At 50.3% G+C, this 17,088-nt stretch overlaps 4 protein-coding genes across 4 annotated transcripts; 1 reads left to right on the forward strand and 3 right to left on the reverse strand.

Moving 5' to 3' along the window:
- Positions 1-2,482: 2,482 nt before the first annotated feature.
- Positions 2,483-4,725, reverse strand: LOC117865959 (BTB/POZ and TAZ domain-containing protein 2). The gene is made up of 3 exons (XM_034750236.2): positions 4,253-4,725; positions 3,388-4,172; positions 2,483-2,958 (listed from the first exon to the last, which is right to left on the reverse strand). The coding sequence occupies exons 1-3, from the start codon at positions 4,352-4,354 to the stop codon at positions 2,784-2,786; spliced, it is 1,062 nt and encodes a 353-aa protein (XP_034606127.1). The 5' UTR covers positions 4,355-4,725; the 3' UTR covers positions 2,483-2,783.
- Positions 4,726-12,626: 7,901 nt separating this feature from the next.
- LOC117865340 (peptide methionine sulfoxide reductase A2-1) lies at positions 12,627-13,563 on the forward strand. Its single transcript, XM_034749507.2, has 2 exons — positions 12,627-13,076; positions 13,179-13,563. Exons 1-2 carry the CDS (start codon positions 12,738-12,740, stop codon positions 13,413-13,415), a joined length of 576 nt encoding a protein of 191 aa, XP_034605398.1. The 5' UTR covers positions 12,627-12,737; the 3' UTR covers positions 13,416-13,563.
- A 206-nt stretch (positions 13,564-13,769) lies between these two features.
- On the reverse strand, positions 13,770-14,473 carry LOC117864759 (protein ROOT PRIMORDIUM DEFECTIVE 1-like). The gene is made up of 2 exons (XM_034748858.1): positions 14,311-14,473; positions 13,770-14,221 (listed from the first exon to the last, which is right to left on the reverse strand). Exons 1-2 carry the CDS (start codon positions 14,471-14,473, stop codon positions 13,770-13,772), a joined length of 615 nt encoding a protein of 204 aa, XP_034604749.1.
- Positions 14,474-15,922: 1,449 nt separating this feature from the next.
- Positions 15,923-16,558, reverse strand: LOC117864760 (cinnamoyl-CoA reductase 1-like). The gene is made up of 3 exons (XM_034748859.1): positions 16,475-16,558; positions 16,307-16,377; positions 15,923-16,253 (listed from the first exon to the last, which is right to left on the reverse strand). The coding sequence occupies exons 1-3, from the start codon at positions 16,556-16,558 to the stop codon at positions 15,923-15,925; spliced, it is 486 nt and encodes a 161-aa protein (XP_034604750.1).
- Positions 16,559-17,088: the final 530 nt, after the last annotated feature.

Genomic DNA, 17,088 nt, shown 5'->3' on the forward strand with positions numbered 1-17,088 from the left:
CAGATTAGCAAAGCGGGGCTGGGACCATACTCCTACTTGCACCCTATGCCGCTGCACGATGGAGACGGCGCATCACCTCCTAGCTGAATGCAGATACACAAAACAAATCTGGAAGCTCATAGCCCAATGGCTATCACAAGGAATCCTGCAACCGGAGCAATGGACACGCAGTACAAGGGCCATTGATTGGTGGATCGGCATCACATCAACACCAGGGACCCCACGTAAAGCGTACAGAAGCCTAACCCTACTGATTATGTGGGAGTTATGGAACGAACGAAACTCCCGCATCTTCCGCCATAAGGGTTCACCGACAACACAACTAATGGCAAAAATAAAATCCTCAGCTAATATGTGGATAGCAGCGGGAGCGAGAGACCTAGCGGCCCTGCTACCGTAATCACGCCGCTCCGATGCCTCTGCGCCGTTTTTTTGTTTTTCCCCCTTTACTTTTCCTTTCTCTTTTCTTTTATTTTCTTGACCGCTCCACCGGTTGTATCTCCTCTATATCAATGAAATAGGCACACTCTCGTGCCCTTTCCGTTCAAAAAAAAACAACACATGCTATGCCGCATTTCAGTGTTTAGTAGCTCAAACATGCTACGTGCTACAGCAGTGCAGTTTTGGTTTCATGACGTGAAATAAAATATTCAAGCGCTTAAAAAAAACAAACATTCCATCCTCTGCGTCACCGATGCATACGGCCGTAACAGTAAGCTTTGCTGACCAGAAAAAGTACAGCATCTTGAGAGTTTCAAGCTGGGTGAATGGTGATCACCCATTTTGCGAGTGGCGTGGATCCCTAAAAGGAGCGTTCCTGCCTTTTTGCCGAATGTGCCGCGAAATCACCGGGTGCATTACATTTACATACCGCGGCCGCGTTCTCCTCCGGTGTCCGATCCTGTTCATATCGGCGGACGGCGGCCCGGCCTCGCTTTGCGTTTCGCCAGCCGTACAAGCAGACCAAAAGGCTTGCTCCTACCGCCGATCGAAAGAAAAGCAGGTGAGCAGGCAGCGATCACATGCGATCGCCTGGGGCTCCGCGGAAAACACAAACAGAGTGTCTCCGGGGGGTCAGAACGGTGTCTAGGCTTTTGACCCACCACCTGTTTGACCCACCACCGTGGCGTGGCGCGGAATGGCGCGGCCCCTTCGGGAGCGTTGCCTTTTCGGAGCCCCTTCATCAGACGTGCCGCCTGCTCGCCGCCGTAAGGCGGTGGCCGGCGGGCTCCTCCACGGCTGCACCATCCAGCCGTTGATCACGACGGCGATGCATACTCATTGGCCACCGGCCAGTGCTTTTGGCTGTCGTGGCGATAGGCCTGGGCGTGGGCGGGGAAGCCGGGGAAAGGCGAGCGGGCAAATGATAGGCCGCACTGCAAAAAAAGAAATATTACGTACGCGCGCATGCAGAGAGTGTGCGGCTTTGGAGCAGCGATCTTGGACGTGTGGTACTACTCCGGTACGAAGAGGAGGTATGTCACCGCGAAGCCTGTTCGCCGGTGGATGTCGGCCACCGGATTGAGGCGTCGAGAGCTCCAACTCCCAACTCGACCGTACTCGGAGGGAGAACAAGCGGGCACGCGAGGCAAGCGAGGACTCCGAGGGCCGACACGAGCGGCCGTACAGCGCGGCGGTTAAAAGAACCCGCAACCGAGACGACGCCGGGGGCCCTGCAGCGAGAGACGAAATACGTGCACCGAACCGGACGCTGGCGGTGCGGTGGTGGTCTGGCCGAGGTCGAGGCCAAGGCGGGGGAGGGGCGACGTGGTTGGCGGCCTGGCCGAGGGACGGACGTGTGACCTTGTGGTCGCGCTCGCTCGGCCGTGGAGACCGAGGCCGCGCACGGGGCCGGACGGGGACGAGCAGAGCAGAGCAGGGCCGCCCTCGACACGAGGCCTGGCGCGCCGCGCTCGCCAACGCCCCCCCGCCCCGCCGTGCCGTGCCGCCGTTGGCGGTTGGCCTATTGCCTTGCTCGTTCATACGACCGGTGGCAAGGTTTATATTTCGGAAAAAAAAGGGTCTGGGGTTGGGAAAGCAAAAGCGGTTAGCTCCGCCGTAAGTCCAGCCAAGGCCACCGGTGTTCGCGGTAATGGGGGAAATCAAATGAGGCCCATTTATCTGCTCGGGCGGGGCAAGAAGAAGTCGTTCTCCGTTCGTCAACATTTATTGGTGGCCCATGAACGTTGGGCCGAATTTAATCAAGGGCCGAGCCTCGGCAACATAGGCCTTGGGCCTTTACGCGTACGTGGCCCAATAGATTCTAGCCCATAAATTGATTAAAATAACAAGAGTATGCAAAGCTATTATAATAACATTTCTATAAAAAAAACTACTCCCTCCGTTCCAAATTATAGGTCGTTTTGACTTTTCTAGATACATAGATATTATTATGTATCTAGACATAGGGTATATCTAAGTGCATAACAAAGTCTATGAATCTAATAAAGTCAAAACGACCTATAATTTGGAACGGAGGGAGTATTATAATAACAAATCTGCTTCTGACTTATAATATATACCAAGTCTAAGTTGAATACACATATATTAAATATCTATATAATACTACCGTCCTAATCTCCCTATCTCCAAAAAAAATATACATTTCCTATCCTGCATGAACCGGCTCCGCCTAATTTTTCGTTCAGACCGGCTCATGCCAGACTCACATGGCGAGCGTCGCATTGCCGTAGCCCCAACGGCCAAAACTTTGCAGGAGGATTTCGGGCTACGGCGAAATCATGCATGCCAGATGGAGACTGCTCCGCGCGTGACTCCGATTTTCATCTCAATTTCGCCCATTTGCTGCTGCCGATGTACCTCGCCCATGACATGGTCACAACCTCCGGCACCCGCCTGTCGGCCAGGCCGGCCATCGCCCTGGCCCTCGCCACCTTCTTCACCAGCAGCCGCCATGTCTTGTCCGCCTTCTCCGTCCGCATCCTCGCCGCGAAATGGCTGCGCACAAGTTAACAAAGAACACGTCAGAATCCCCAATCCTGAGCACGCGATGAGAAAATAATCTAGCTGCGAGTATCTGGTGCGCTACGCTACGCATGCATCGATCCGATATTTTGATAGAGATCCTCAGAGAGGCTGTGCCCTGCCGTTCGCGTCGTTGTCACGGAAATGATTGGAAAACTATGCCCGTACGAGTACGAGCGGAACGAGTCCTATTCGCAGAGCGGGCATCTCGCTGGCCAACAAGATTCTTGGTTGGCGATCGATGGGCATCGTACGATCGCCCGGACTGATTTGTCTGGACCCTCGTGGAGCCATGAAGCTGGAGCCCAGATCAAAAGATCGTCCTGGCGTCCTGCTGCCGGGAGAGATCTATCGATTCACCGTTCGCAGAAGGAAGTAAAAAATGCCGGCCAGTCATCTCACCTGCAGAGCGGGACGCGGCACGGCCGGTCCAGCTCCTGCTCCGCCGGCCGGTCGCAGACGGCGGCGTGGAGGCGGAAGAGCTGCAGCAAGCGCTTGCACCGCGCGCATCCGCCCGGCGCGGCCTTGCGCGCGCAGGCCGCGAAGTGCCGCATCAGCAGCCGCAGGCCCTGGCAGGTGGCGTCGTCGTCCTCCCTCGCGCACGGCTTGCCGGTGCCGCCCGTGGTCGAGCACGCGTCGTCGGCGGCGGCGAAGATGCGGTCGAGCGAGTCCATGGCCTCGGCGAGCTGCCGGCAAGCCTCCCGCGACGCCCGCTCCCGCGCCCACCGCTCCCGGCGCCGGTACGCGTCCTCCAGCAGCTGGAGGAGCTCCAGCTCCAGCGCCGGGTCGTGGCGCCGGGCGAAGCGCCACCCGTCGGAGGCCTCGACGGCGGCGAGGTCCCTGTCGGCCACGCGCGCGCATGCCGCACGCAGCCGCGGCGCGTCGCAAAGCCCCGCCAGCTTGAGCATGTCCACGGCGCGGTCCGGCGTGAGCCGCGCCGACACGACCGCCTCCGCCGCGCGCTTCAGCCACCCGACCCGGTATGCGTGCGCCAGCGCCAGCAGCTGCGGCCCGTGCGCCGCCACCACCTCCTCCTCCGCCCCGGTCCCGGGGTCCACCCTGGAGGCGTAGAGGAGGTGGAGGAACGCGAGGACGGCGTCCGAGGGCACGCCGAGCACGCGGATGGTGCACTGGCCGCCGCGCCACGCCCTGTCGATCATCCTCTCCAGCACCGGCGACGCCGAGGCCTGCAAACCGAAACGATCAGCAACCACGCCAGGGGGAAACAGAAGCAAACCGATCCGCCAAAGATGAGCCGGCGGCTTACGAGGACGTAGGAGTGCGCGGCGATGGTCTGGCCGTCGGAGGTGACGATCCGCACGTCGGCCGCCGACGCCCGGAGCGCGTCGAGGTCCGCGTACAGCGCCATGGATTCTCCTCCCCTCCCCTGACCCCTGCCTGAGACCCTGCCCTCCTAAGTAATCGATCGAGGCAGCAACAAAAGGCGCCCCTGCCCAAGGGCGAATGAAGGCTGACAGCCTGGCGGCGAGCGCGATCTTAACGAACCGGCGCAAGAATGGATCGTCTCCCAAGCCTCGTGGAACGCAACGACGAACGGATTCGGAGATGGAGCAGCAGCTCGAGCTCAGCGACAGCTATATAGGGAGCGGGGGAGGCGGGAGGCGATATCTCTGCGGAGGAGACAGCTATGCTACGCGGGTTTCGCAACGAGCGAGGAAGGCGAATTCGGGCTCGAGCGCAACGGCACGGCGTTGGGCCGACGCGTCGGTGGCCATTCCCGGGACTAGGATCCGAGTCAGCAGGGCGATCTCGGGTGAGGCCGCCACCAGGGAGTGGACGCGGACGACACGTCAGCGCGAGCGCTGGCCACTAGTTCGGCGAGGGGAGATTTGGTTGGGGGTGGGTTCTTTTCGCGGCTACCTGCTGCTGAAGGGACAAATCTGAGGAAGTAGAAATCACAGATCACGCGTAGTCACAGTTAATTAGACCGTTTCAATGCGGTTTGTTACTTCCGTATATTATTTCAGCACGGTTGATTGTGGCTGTTGTGGCTGAGCAGGTGCATGCATGCAAGAAAAGATAAAATTGCTGATGTCATCTCACATGTAAAATCGTTTGAAATTTAAAAGAACTATAAATCTTAAATCGAGCACCAAAATTAAATTCCGATTGCACTATTGGATTGTTGACATTAAAACTTCACAACAAGATCCCACTAGAGTATATTTGAATGAACTTTTTTTATTCATATTTTTTAATCAAGGTATACACGAATAGAACAAATTCTACAAACTTAAGAAACAAAACAATCATACACATCGAACAAAATACATGAATTCAAAGAATAAAAACATATACCCTTGAAATAAATTATACAAACTCAAAAATAAATATAATAGAATGCAATAGAGGACGAAATTGATGACATCACCTCACATGCAAAAAAGTTTGAATTAAAAAAAATCTATAGAACCCCATATCTAAATTAAATTCCAATTCCACCAATAAATTTCTTACAATAAGTTTAACAAGATCTTCAAAACAAGACCCACTTATTATATTTGGATAAATATTTTTATTAACTTTTTACCAAGTTGGAAAAATTTCTAAAATATATATATCTAGAACAAATTTAATGAATTCACAGAAAAAATAATTATTATAGGTGGTAGAATAATTAGTTCTAATTCTGCGGATAAATGACTATTTTCTGCGAAAAAATTAAACATGACAAAAAAGTATAATGCGAACAAAAGATTGAGCATCACAAACACAACATTTGATTATGTAGGAAAAGAATAAATAAAGGATAAAAATAAGAAAACTTAAGGGGAGAGAGAAAAAAAATAAGAAATAAAAAAGAATAATTACATAGTAAAGTGTAAGAGGGACAGAGGAGGAAAATTTTAAAAAATATAAAATGGAGTTAGTATTATCGACATAATAGGGAGAAAGTATTTAAATATTTTCCTAAATCAGAATAATTATAACTCATAGAGTGGTGTAGGGGTGGTTCAACTCACTCCCAAGTGACAGGTCTTGAATTTGAACCCTCCTTGCGGCAATATTTTTGATGTATTCTCACGAAACAAAATATCTATATACCTCAAACAAATTGCAGAACCCACGGAACAAGTATTATACACATAAAATAAATTAAAACAAATTATATGAATTCACAGAACAGAAATATATACTTCTAGAACAAGTTATGAAACTCATAAAATAAATATATGTATATACATAACAAATTATATGACTCAGACCTTTTGATCAATCGAACAGTAAGAGAAATCAGACTTGAAATGACTATTGAGCTGAAATAAACAAACCAACCCACGCGGAGATCCATACAAATTGATATAGACGCGGCGGAAGCTACTGGTGCTGGGGCTGAGTCGGCGGCACGCGTTGATTAGTCAGCTAATCACCGGCTGTGCTGGACGCATATCCTATCCGGACCGGACTGGGAAGTATTTAATTTCGTACGAGTACACATTTTTTAATTTAGTAGTGCTGCTGCTGATCCTTTCTCTTTCTCTTGCACCTGATAATTGGATGACGGTGAGGATCACCTTGGATAAGGAAGTGAGTCTACCTCAATTGATTAGGGTGAAGGGTGTGGTTGTGCACGCAAACCATCTAGGTTCGAATTCTTGACTTGAATTTAGGTGCATATTTCTTCTTTTTAATAAAAAATCACCTGATCTATTTTTTTTATCACCTCGGATGGATGAACTTGCCCACATGCTCCGTATCCTCCACTCCTCTAATCAATAATAATTCTTTACTTTAGTAAGATAGTACGGAGTATCTAGAATATACTCGCTCCATTTTCTTTTGACGGGGATATTTCACCAGTGATCAAGGATAAAACAACTCTATTTATCATCTAATTAATGGAAACAAGTTTTTTATTAGTCCTCCAATGTTTGCCATGATGACTCATCGTTGTTGATGCAATTTATTGCCGCAGTCCACATTGTTGATAAATAGACTATTATTTATAAAATTTGAATTTTGAAAATATCATTATAAAAAAAGAATGGATGGAGTAACTATTTTTTAACTATGATTCTCACCACTGATCCGGTAGCCTAACTAATGACCGGTCTGGATTTTCGTTATACGGGCAGGGGTGAAGCCCAAGCTTATAATTTTATATAATTTTACTGTTAACCGCAGTAATACCATTAGATTAATCGCGAGATATTGGGGCCTGTTCGCTTCAGCTTATTCAGCCGGCTTATCAGCCACCAAACAGTACTTTTCTCTCACAACAAATCAGCCGTTTCAGCTTTTCAGCTGGCTTATAAGCTGAAGCGAACGGGCCCTTGGTTCGCGCCTCTGAGTTGATAGGCAGAGGATGCCAAAGATACGCGAGGTGGAGTATCAGTTCGTGTCGATACGTACAATCGCGATAAGCCAGGCGAGATGATAATTGAAGCGACCTCCTCCTCATTGGCCGGGAAACCGACGGCCCAGACTCGCTCGCGCGGTTCGGCCTCCAGGCTTCAGCGCCCCATGTACACCGTGCACGTCGCCGTCGGAGCAATTAATTGGGCGACGACGACGACAAGAAAAATAAGGACGCGGCCAAGATGAAAGTTGCGTCGTTTTCAACGGGTTTGTTGCGGCGATTTTTTGTTCTTCTGGAACTGGAAGCGATGTCTCTGTCACTCTGTTTTGTCACTTGCATGGCAAAATATCTCGGACTCCGGCCGGAGCTCACAGTAAAAATGGATGGACTCGGGCTCTAGTGTGTCGAAGATTCATCGAACCCCACGGCCGCCGCCCCAGTGGCCACTGATCCGCCCGTGCACCCTGAGACTGACCCCAGGAAAGCTAGCTGAAACTGAAACTGACGGTGAGATGGATGGGGGTGCTCGTAGCCGTCAGCACTTCGCATTCAGAGTACATGCATGTGGCCATAGCGCTAACTTACTATCTGGTTTCCTTTAGTTCCTATACTAAACTTTAATCCTTTTGAATCCAGGGATTAAAGTCCATTAAAGCAAATGAACAAAGATGATATTACCCCTAATCATTCACTATGTGTGACCATCTGTTCAACCGTGCCGCTACTGCCCCTCTCCCCTGCCCTGCCCGCCTGTCACTTCCCCTGCTCCCCTTGTCTTCTCCCCAGCTCGCCGAGTTAGCTGATTGGCCACACGACGGGATGGAGGCGGGGAGGTTGATGCGAACCAGCTAGCCGTGGTGGGGCCGCCGCATGCGGTCGGGGCGGGGGCGGGGTCGTGCAACCTCCGCGACCTCCTCAAGCTCCGCGACGAGGATGACCTCGCGGCGGGGCGGCGCGCCGCGGTCACGCTCGCATCCGCCATGGCTGTCGAGAGGCAGGTCTCGCTGCCGTCGGCGTCCACCGCTGCCGCGGCGGCGGCTGCAGTGGCGCGCACCCTCCTCGACATCATCCGGGACGACCAGCCCCCTCCCGCCGCCGCGTCGGGGGACGACCTTGGTGCTGCCGACCCTTTCCTCGTCCGCCACACAGTGTCGCTACCCACCCCGACCACGTCAACCTCCCCGCCGACGGTCACGCCCTTCTCCGCCTCCCCCGCCCCTTCTCCCGCTTCGCCTCCGCAGTCGCCCGCGGTGGCGGAGGAGGAGGAGCAGGGGAAGAGGTTCTCCTAGATGGCGCTCCTGGAGTAGACCGACAGTGAATGATTAGGGGGCGGCGGCGGCGGCGTGGGGAAGAGAGAGTGCGGTGGCGGCGGGGAGGGGAGCGAGCAAGGGAGACCCGGAGGGAGGGTTCAGGACGGGTGGGATGGGTAATAAATGAGGGGCAGAGGTGTCTTCCAGATCTTTTAGTCCACTTTAGTCACCCCAGGGACTAGAGGACTAAAAGGTTTTAGTCCTCATTTTAGTCCCTATGTTTGGCACTTTAAGGACTAAAAGGGGTCAAAATGGATGGACTAAAGTTTAATCCTATGGAACCAAACAGGGCCTAAGCCATAAGCCAGCAGGGAGGAAAAAGCAAGCAACAGAGTGGAGGAGTAATAAAGTGTATCAAACAGGGTTGTTAAAAGTCTAAGAATGATCATTAAGGTGTTAATGGTGAAGTTTGGATTGAAGGAGTTATTATGGGCCAAAGTCAAATTTGAGTCAAATTTGGCAAAAAAATTCAAATTTGGAACAATTTGACAAAAAATATGGAATCAAGTCTTGAAGGTACTTAGAATTCAAAGGAATCAAGTTTAAAGTCAAACTCAAGTCAGAGACACCTCAAATGCATAGTTAAAGATGGATTGACTTGAGTTACTGTTCACTGTCTGAAAATGTTGAAGTCTGAAAATAGTGACAATCAACCAACTTTGAAATTAATTTCTGAAGTAATTTTCATCTAATCTTTGGAAAGTTTTGGGTGACAAGTAGACCTGGATGTTCAATGAATCTATTGGACATGTTATTGGTCAGAGAAAACAAAGACGTCATATTTTAAATGGGGTTTAAAGTTTAAAGGTTATGCAGTTTCAACTTAGCTGATAAACTGAAAGTCTGAGAATAGTAATGGATGACCAACTTTGAGCTTAAATTATGAGAGATTTGATATTAAAAACTTAGATCTTTTTGGAGCCTAAGTACTCTTGGATATTCAGAGAACAATTTGAACTAGTTGTTGGACAGGAAAAAGAAGGATTTAAACTTTAATTGGGAGCTCAAATATGGAAAGTGCACACAGTTTCAGACTTGACTGTCGAACTGAATGGCAAATGTCATCGAGTATGAAAACAGTAAGGAGTGGCATATTTTGGATCTAGTTTTTGAGAATGTTTATATGTAGACCTTGGACAAAAACATGCAAAATGAAACCCCTGATATAAAGTTAACAAGTTTCTGTAGTCAGTGGACAAACAAAAATGAGTTGGATATTTAAATTGGAGGCCAAATTTTGAACTATACAGAGTTCGGCATGGACTACATAACTGACGGGTGAAAGTTCAGAATGAACTCGTGTTTCTCCTAAAGTTTAGAGGCCTTTATCTCTCAATCCTTTGATCCTTGAAACAAAAGTGCTATCTATCACTTGTAGCTGAGTGAACCAGCTACATTTTTGTTAAAGGCTCTGGACAATTTGAGGAATGGTTTGGTTGATTTTCATCGAGGAACAGGCTGGTTTTCCCCCATATGTGCTTTGTTACCGCCTTGCTCCAGCTGCTCGCCTGGTTGCTTGCCGACAGCGCCGCTGCCTTCCCTCGCCTGGCCGCCACGCAGCTGCTGTCTCTCCACCAAAGCTCCCTACGTGTCGCGCGCACACCATCTTGGCCACTTACCTTCTACCGCCTTCCCCGGCCTATAAAACGAGCTGCTGCCACCGTCTTTTTTCTTTTTTCCCTACCCGCGAGCAGAGCCGCCGCCGCCGGTCGATTCCGGAGCTCCGCCGCCTCTCCCTTCGTTTCCTTTCATCCATAGCTCCACCACCATCCCATATTCGCTCCCGGCTCCGCAGCTCCGCGCCGGCAAGGTCATCCTCGGCATTTTTACCCTCCGCCAGCTGCCATAGCTGCCTCTCTGGTAAGACCCTTTGCGCCGCCCCTTTCCACCCGGGTTCTTAGCTCTGGGCGCTTGCGTAGGTCCTACCAAAGCTCGAGAGCGAGTCCTTCGATATCTTCTGCAGGATGTAAAGTGGTTCGAATCACCGTAATTCTCCGCAATTCTCGGTTATGAATGCACTTGATCATCGCTTAAGCATTGTAGTGCAATCAAGTTGAATGTAATATTTTTTCTAGAATTAATACGCTGTATGACTTAGTTCTATCTGATTGCTCAAAAGGTTTTATCAAAAGGTTTTATCCACCTAGACTCGGTTCCACTGATAGTAAGCTTTTTCCGTAAAATGTGAGTCAGCACACAGCTATCATACACCATAAAGCTATCATACAATATTTTAAATCTATCTATATTTATATCGATTAGTCGGGTCAGTCTTGTCGAGTATCCTCATACTTAGGGATCCTTTTTTATGTTTTCAGAAACACATACTTAGGGATCCTTTTTTATGTTTTCAGAAACACAACAGGGGACCACTGAAGAAGAAGTTCCGAAGAACTAGGAAGAAGAAGTTCCGAAGAACTAGGGTACCGTACGAGTCTCACGGTACCTAGAATAAAACTTGGTGTATAATTATTTGTCTTGGAGAGTATCCTCGCACTTAGGGATCTTTTTTATGTTTTAAAAAATAACCACTGAAGAAGAAGTCCCGAAGAACTAGGACGAGTCTCACGGTACTCTAGAATAAAACTTAGTGTATAATTATTTGCCTTGGACTTGTTTTGTGTTAAAAATTACTAGTAATCCCGATAGGGTATTGTACGAGTCGCACGGTACCCTAGAACAAAATTTAGTGTATAATTATTTATTAGACTTGTTTCGGTACCCTAGAACAAAATTTAGTGTATAATTATTTATTAGACTTGTTTTGTGTTAAAAATTTCTAGTAATGGTCTAACTTGCACTATTAAGTTTATTTCAATTTACGGTTTGTAATAATTCGTGTAAAAATGTAATATTTGTTGATAATCTACGGTTTGTAATAATTCGTATCTTCTGTATGTATGTAAAAATGTAATATTTGTTGATACTCTCCCTTCGTGGAATCGATCATGATGTATGGTTATGAAACACATTGTGGATGTTTCAAGGAGTCCTAGGGACACTCAACGGACTATCCGGTTTACACCGGATGTTTACACTGTTTTAAGTACGTTTTAGATAATTGTTGTTCTGACAGCGATTAGGTGCACTTAAGCCAGCTTAAATCGTACGGTTCCGCCACGTAAAGCCAGCAACAATATCCGTATCTCTACTACTCCACTTCACACTTACACAGAATGTAATACTTCCTCCATCCTAAATTGTAGGTCGTTTAGCATTTCTAGGGGTATAATTTTTTATGCACTATTTTATGTTTAGATGCATAGTAATATCTATAAATTAGAAAAACTAAAACGATCTATAACTTATATAACTTAAAACAGAGGGAGTAGCACTGAAATCATTTATGCTAACTGCTACTATTTCATATGGTCCCAAAATTCCAACCTAAGCCTACTTAATCGAGTTGCGGATCTGTGACGAGCGGCGAGTTGTGGATTTGGAGCCTTCTCCTCATGCATGCCAAAATGCGAAGAGCTTAGCTCTTTTTCTCACGCTAGCATCTCACGCTAGCATGGAAAATATTTGCCTATCGCTCCTTTATGGTGGGCAGGTACGTATGCTAGCTTAGAGATAACCGTTGGAGGAGAGCAAAGCCTAAAGAGCCTCGCGCTACAATTAAACATATATCATGTACCAAATGTCCAGATCCAACTAACTACTGATGAAAACTTCCAAAGTTTTTACTTTCTAAAACCAAAAGATACCCGACATAAGGTGGACGGATCGATGGAGTACAGGTGTAACATTATCTTCGGATTTCACTATAATATCGGGTTCAATTATAAATGCACAGATAGTAGTATATATACTACACACCATGTACCTTCCAGTCCAAGTTTAATCAGTCTCCGACTCCGACAATCTGATTCTCAATAGAAGCAAGTGGCCAAATAGACATCATTCTCATTGCTCCCAAGCTAAATGACAGTAACCGCAACCATAGAAAAATGCAAACGAAGGCGACGGAGTTACCTGCATAAGTGCTTATAAAACCAAGCAATCAGCAGTGCCGGATCAGTCGCATACTCACAACCATCAGTGTCAAAAAAAAAAAGGCCACAGTACCCTCCATCCAAGTCCAGCCACCACGCACCAGTACCAACATCGTGACCATCGCCATGTCGAGCTCCGCTGCAACCACCACCGACGGCGCCGCGAATCCGGCCCTGGAGCCGGACACGGACGCGCCCGCCGGCGAGGGCCTGGAGGTGGCGCAGTTCGCGGCGGGGTGCTTCTGGAGCGTGGAGCTGACGTACCAGCGGCTCCCCGGCGTGGTGCGCACGGAGGTCGGCTACTCGCAGGGCCACCACACCGAGCCCACGTACGAGCTCGTCTGCGCCCACGGCACCGGCCACGCCGAGGTGGTGCGCCTGCACTACGACCCCAAGGCGTGCCCCTACACCGCGCTCCTCGACGTGTTCTGGGCGAAGATCAACCCCACCACGCTCAACAGACAGGTGCGTCGTCCGGCCAGGCGGCAAGGTTTACTGCACAGTATGGTTTATGGACACCTTGGTTGCATTGTTTGATCATGGATGTGTCGTCGTCGTCGTCATCAGGGTGAGGGCGTCGGGACGCAGTACCGGACGGGGATCTACTACTACACGGCGGAGCAGGAGAAGCTGGCGCGGGAGTCGCTGCCGGAGCAGCAGAAGAAGTGGGAGGACGAGATCGTCACCGAGATACTGCCGGCGAAACGGTTCTACCCGGCCGAGGAGTACCACCAGCGCCACCTCGAGAAGGGCGGCCAGTCCGCCAAGAAGGGATGCAGCGACCCCATGCGCTTGTACGGTTGACGCCGCCGCCCGACCGACCCGGCTATACTAGTCGGGTGAGAACGTACCGAGAAGTTGATTATTCGTGGTCCTTGCATGCATGTCACTCCGCTGTGTTTCTATGTACTACTATGATGGAAATAAATCGCAAGACTTGTGGAGGTTATAATGGATGTATGCAATAATATTCGTACACTTGGTAGGGGCGATGCTAGTACCAGACTGGTCGATTCCCCGATAGCCGGTCCCACGTGCGTCCCCAGTCTATCTGCGTTTTCCTTTTCAAAAAAATATGTACGAAAAAAACTGGGGAGAAACCCTTCAATATTAGGTAGAGATCTCTAAGGTTTCTCCTCAGTTTTTTTTACGTCGTGGTCATTTTACAAAAAAATCCCTTAACATTTTAGTAATCAACCCGCAGTCCAAATTTTGAAGAGAGAGGGGACTCGGGTGAAAAAAGGAGGGAAGTGAGGGTGCTAAAGGGGAAAAAGTTTCTCCTTTCTTCAAAATAGAGAGGCGAAGGGTGGGGGAGGCCAGGAGCTCGACGAAGCCGTCGAGGGTGAGGCGGAAGAGGGAGCGGTTGGACTGAATGATGGATTCGGCGAAATCGTCGGGGAAGTCGAGGTCGCGGCGGAGAAGGCGGATGTGCTCGAGGCGGTGGTGCGGGGGCGCGAGGAGGAGGAGCTTGCGGAGGCGGATGATGGAGGCGGAAGGGAGGCTGGCGGCGACAGCCTCGACCTCGGCATGGAGCGCCGCGGCGGCACGCGGGGTGAGGCGGGTGTGGAGCATGCAGTGGACGGGGTGGAGGAAGAGGTGGAAGGCGTGTGCTTGGCGTAGGAGGAAGCGGCCGGCGTCAAGGGGTGTGAGGCGGAGCTGGCGGCGCGCGAGGGCACCGAGGTGGGTGAAGGGGACGGACACAACGCCGCTACTGCCGCCGCGGGAGGCGCGGTCGGGGTGGCAGCGTAGAGGATGAGGGAGTAGGGGGCGTGGAAGCGTAAGACGCTCTTCTGGACCTCCATGATGCCGTCGAAAGCGTGGTCGCGGACGCACTGCTGCTTCTGAAGGGTGAAGGTGGACATGGTCGCGGACCCATCAGAGCGGCCGCACGCGGCAGTGGTGGTGGCCGGAGGGTGCGATGTGGTGGAGCATGGAGACTTGGGAGGGGATTTTGCACGGGGGTGACTGACTGGAAACTTAGGCTTGGGCAAGGCTCGAAGCCACAACCTGAGGTTCTACTGGAAGAGGTCCCACCATCTGGGATACGATTCGTTTGTGTTTTAGGGACGCATTTGGTTATATTTGATCGTATTCAGGGGACACCCCACAAACGCCCACTATCATATGTCATCATACAATATATATAGACACATACATTTTATTATTATTACATTTTAGTATTACTAGCAAATTTGCCCGTGCGTTGCAACGGGATGCAAGCGCAGCGAAACAACCACAATGGTGACACGCGCAGTAGAGCAAGAACCTAGAGGTCCACAGTTGGAGTGGCGCCTCTACTTTCCCTCCGTCGCTTCCAAGCTGCCTGCCACTGAGTCTCCTCCGTTGAGCTCCTCCTCAGCATCCCGCTCCACTTCCTTCCCCCTTCCTGCAAATAGGGTGCTGTCGAGTTCCGCTTCATCCATCGAGCATCTGCCATTGGCGGTGCCAATGCGAACGCATGATAAATCATGTGATGCTGCGGAGAAGGAGGGGAAGCTAGTGCTAGTGGTGATAAATGTGGAGCTTACGTCATAGTGGCCAGCTTCCTCATGCTTCTCTGGAAGTCAGCATAGGGACAGTCGGCGGCGCTTCAGGTTTTACTGGCGTAGGCAGAGGGTGCATCACGACGACAAACATGTTCGTCGGAACGGCGGAGAAGGCGCACGCCGTGGGGGTGTCAACGGCCGCAGACACGCATGGAAGGCAAGGAAGAAAGAATTGCGGTCAGTTTAACTCATAGGATAACGGATTGATTATGAAAAAGGCGAGTTGCAACAACGGACTGGTTCGTGGGAACGATGGAGGGGTACCACGTGGGGACGATGGAGGGAGGCACCACAGGTGCGTCGGCAGCCGTAGACACGCGCGGTTGGTGAGGAAGAAAGAACTACGGCCTGTTTAACCCACGGGATAACGGGATGATTAAAAAAAAGGTGAGGGATTTATTTGCAAATCATCAAAGAAGTCATGTATGTTACAGAAGCAGATGAAAACATCTAAAACATCGTCCAGATATGAGATATGTATTTGCACGCTAGCAGTTTATTTGAGCTACGAAACTATTGTATAATAGTGTTCCATATAGAGCACACTTCACAAGCTAGATAAGTCCTTTGCTCCTCAAGCAATCCACAGTGTCTCTGATGGTTTCGTCGAATGGAGTGAAACGAACACCCAATCCGATCAATTTCTTGGAGGGGTCCTTTGCTCTCACCACCCACACTTGTTTATCCTCCTGGATTCTGATGTGAAAGAAAAACGTTAGTTGGAGGAGAAACATTGTGTCCGCGTAAGATGTTCTAAGAGACGTATCACCTATGAACCGGATGTTCAGGGTAAAGATCAGCAATGCTATTGGTGAAATCGACGAAGCGTTCAATGGATTCCAAGCACAAGTGGCGTCCTTGTGCTGATGAGTTGTCGTACAACACCATCAGAGAATGTGCGATGTCCCTCACATCGACGCAGCCAATGTAGATGTCATCCAGATCAAGCTTCTTCGCCTGGGTAGTTTGATCACGCTTCTCGCCTAGGTACTTTTTGTACCCAGTACCATCCCATACATTGTACTCGTTGCAAAGTTCCAATTCATCAGAAGATAAAAGTACCACGTGGCCCCTAGCGTCTAATGATGTGACTGACCTGCCAAAAGTTGCAGAAGCAGTCGAAGACTGGTGTTAACTGATGGTGCTAACATTGGACCCAGTACTATCCCTGGATTGAGCACAGCCATTGCAATCCCTCCTTCCCAGCGAAGTCCAATACGCTATACCAAAACTGCAGGCTCAAGGAATAAAGTCAGCACAGACCTCAACCTCAACCATAGCACAGATCAGAATACAGGAGCTAGTTTTAATCTGTACCTGAACTTTCTTGAGGAGCTTGATGTCGGCCCAACAGTCCTCATCTACAACCTTGTTCGTGGGCCAGTTGGGGTTCGGTACCATGGCCGCCTGCGACGACATCAGGACGACGCGGCCGACCCCGCAAATCTTTTCACGGCGCGCAGGACGTTGAGCGTGCCCTTCACCGCCGGTTCCAGGAGCTCGTTCTGCAATAGCAGAATCATCAGCAATCCAATCCAAGGATTACCTACTCGAGCAACGGGATACTGGACTGTGATTTGCATCGATGGGGTGATTAATTATTCAGAAGGAAGAATTGCCTCTGGGTCCCTCTGCCTGCACAGTATGAACGGGGACGCTAGGTGGAAGACGCCGCGGGTGCCCTCGACTGCCGGCCGGACAGAAGCAGGATCCAGAAAGGTCCGTCTGGAATAGCTGGAGACGCGTGTCGGCGCCACTCCTGCTCCACAGCCTCCCCGCTCCCGATGCGGGGCTCCCCATCCTCCCGATGCACCCACTCCCATCCTACGCCGCCACTTCCGCTGCCCACTCACCACCGCCGTCCACGCCGTCAAGCAGGACGCGGCCGTCTGGATGCCCGCGCCCGTCTCCGCGGTCGGTGCGGCCACCAC

Source organism: Setaria viridis, chromosome 7 (assembly GCF_005286985.2).
Source record: "Setaria viridis chromosome 7, Setaria_viridis_v4.0, whole genome shotgun sequence".
In the NCBI taxonomy this organism is placed as follows: domain Eukaryota; kingdom Viridiplantae; phylum Streptophyta; class Magnoliopsida; order Poales; family Poaceae; genus Setaria; species Setaria viridis.

Bases quoted from the DNA above. Each gene is read 5' to 3' on its own strand.
- LOC117864759 (XM_034748858.1), bottom strand. From the start codon at position 14,473: ATGTCCACCTTCACCCTTCAGAAGCAGCAGTGCGTCCGCGACCACGCT. The intron at 14,222-14,310 runs GTCCGTCCCCTT...TCCTACGCCAAG, and splicing joins GGCGGCAGTAGCGGCGTTGT to CACACGCCTTCCACCTCTTC.
- LOC117865959 (XM_034750236.2), bottom strand. From the start codon at position 4,354: ATGGCGCTGTACGCGGACCTCGACGCGCTCCGGGCGTCGGCGGCCGAC. The intron at 4,173-4,252 runs GTAAGCCGCCGG...TTCGGTTTGCAG, and splicing joins CCGCGCACTCCTACGTCCTC to GCCTCGGCGTCGCCGGTGCT. The intron at 2,959-3,387 runs GTGAGATGACTG...ACTTGTGCGCAG, and splicing joins TGCCGCGTCCCGCTCTGCAG to CCATTTCGCGGCGAGGATGC.
- LOC117864760 (XM_034748859.1), bottom strand. From the start codon at position 16,558: ATGGTACCGAACCCCAACTGGCCCACGAACAAGGTTGTAGATGAGGAC. The intron at 16,378-16,474 runs GTACAGATTAAA...GTTTTGGTATAG, and splicing joins AGCTCCTCAAGAAAGTTCAG to CGTATTGGACTTCGCTGGGA. The intron at 16,254-16,306 runs GTTAGCACCATC...AACTTTTGGCAG, and splicing joins GGGATAGTACTGGGTCCAAT to GTCAGTCACATCATTAGACG.
- LOC117865340 (XM_034749507.2), top strand. From the start codon at position 12,738: ATGTCGAGCTCCGCTGCAACCACCACCGACGGCGCCGCGAATCCGGCC. The intron at 13,077-13,178 runs GTGCGTCGTCCG...CGTCGTCATCAG, and splicing joins CCACCACGCTCAACAGACAG to GGTGAGGGCGTCGGGACGCA.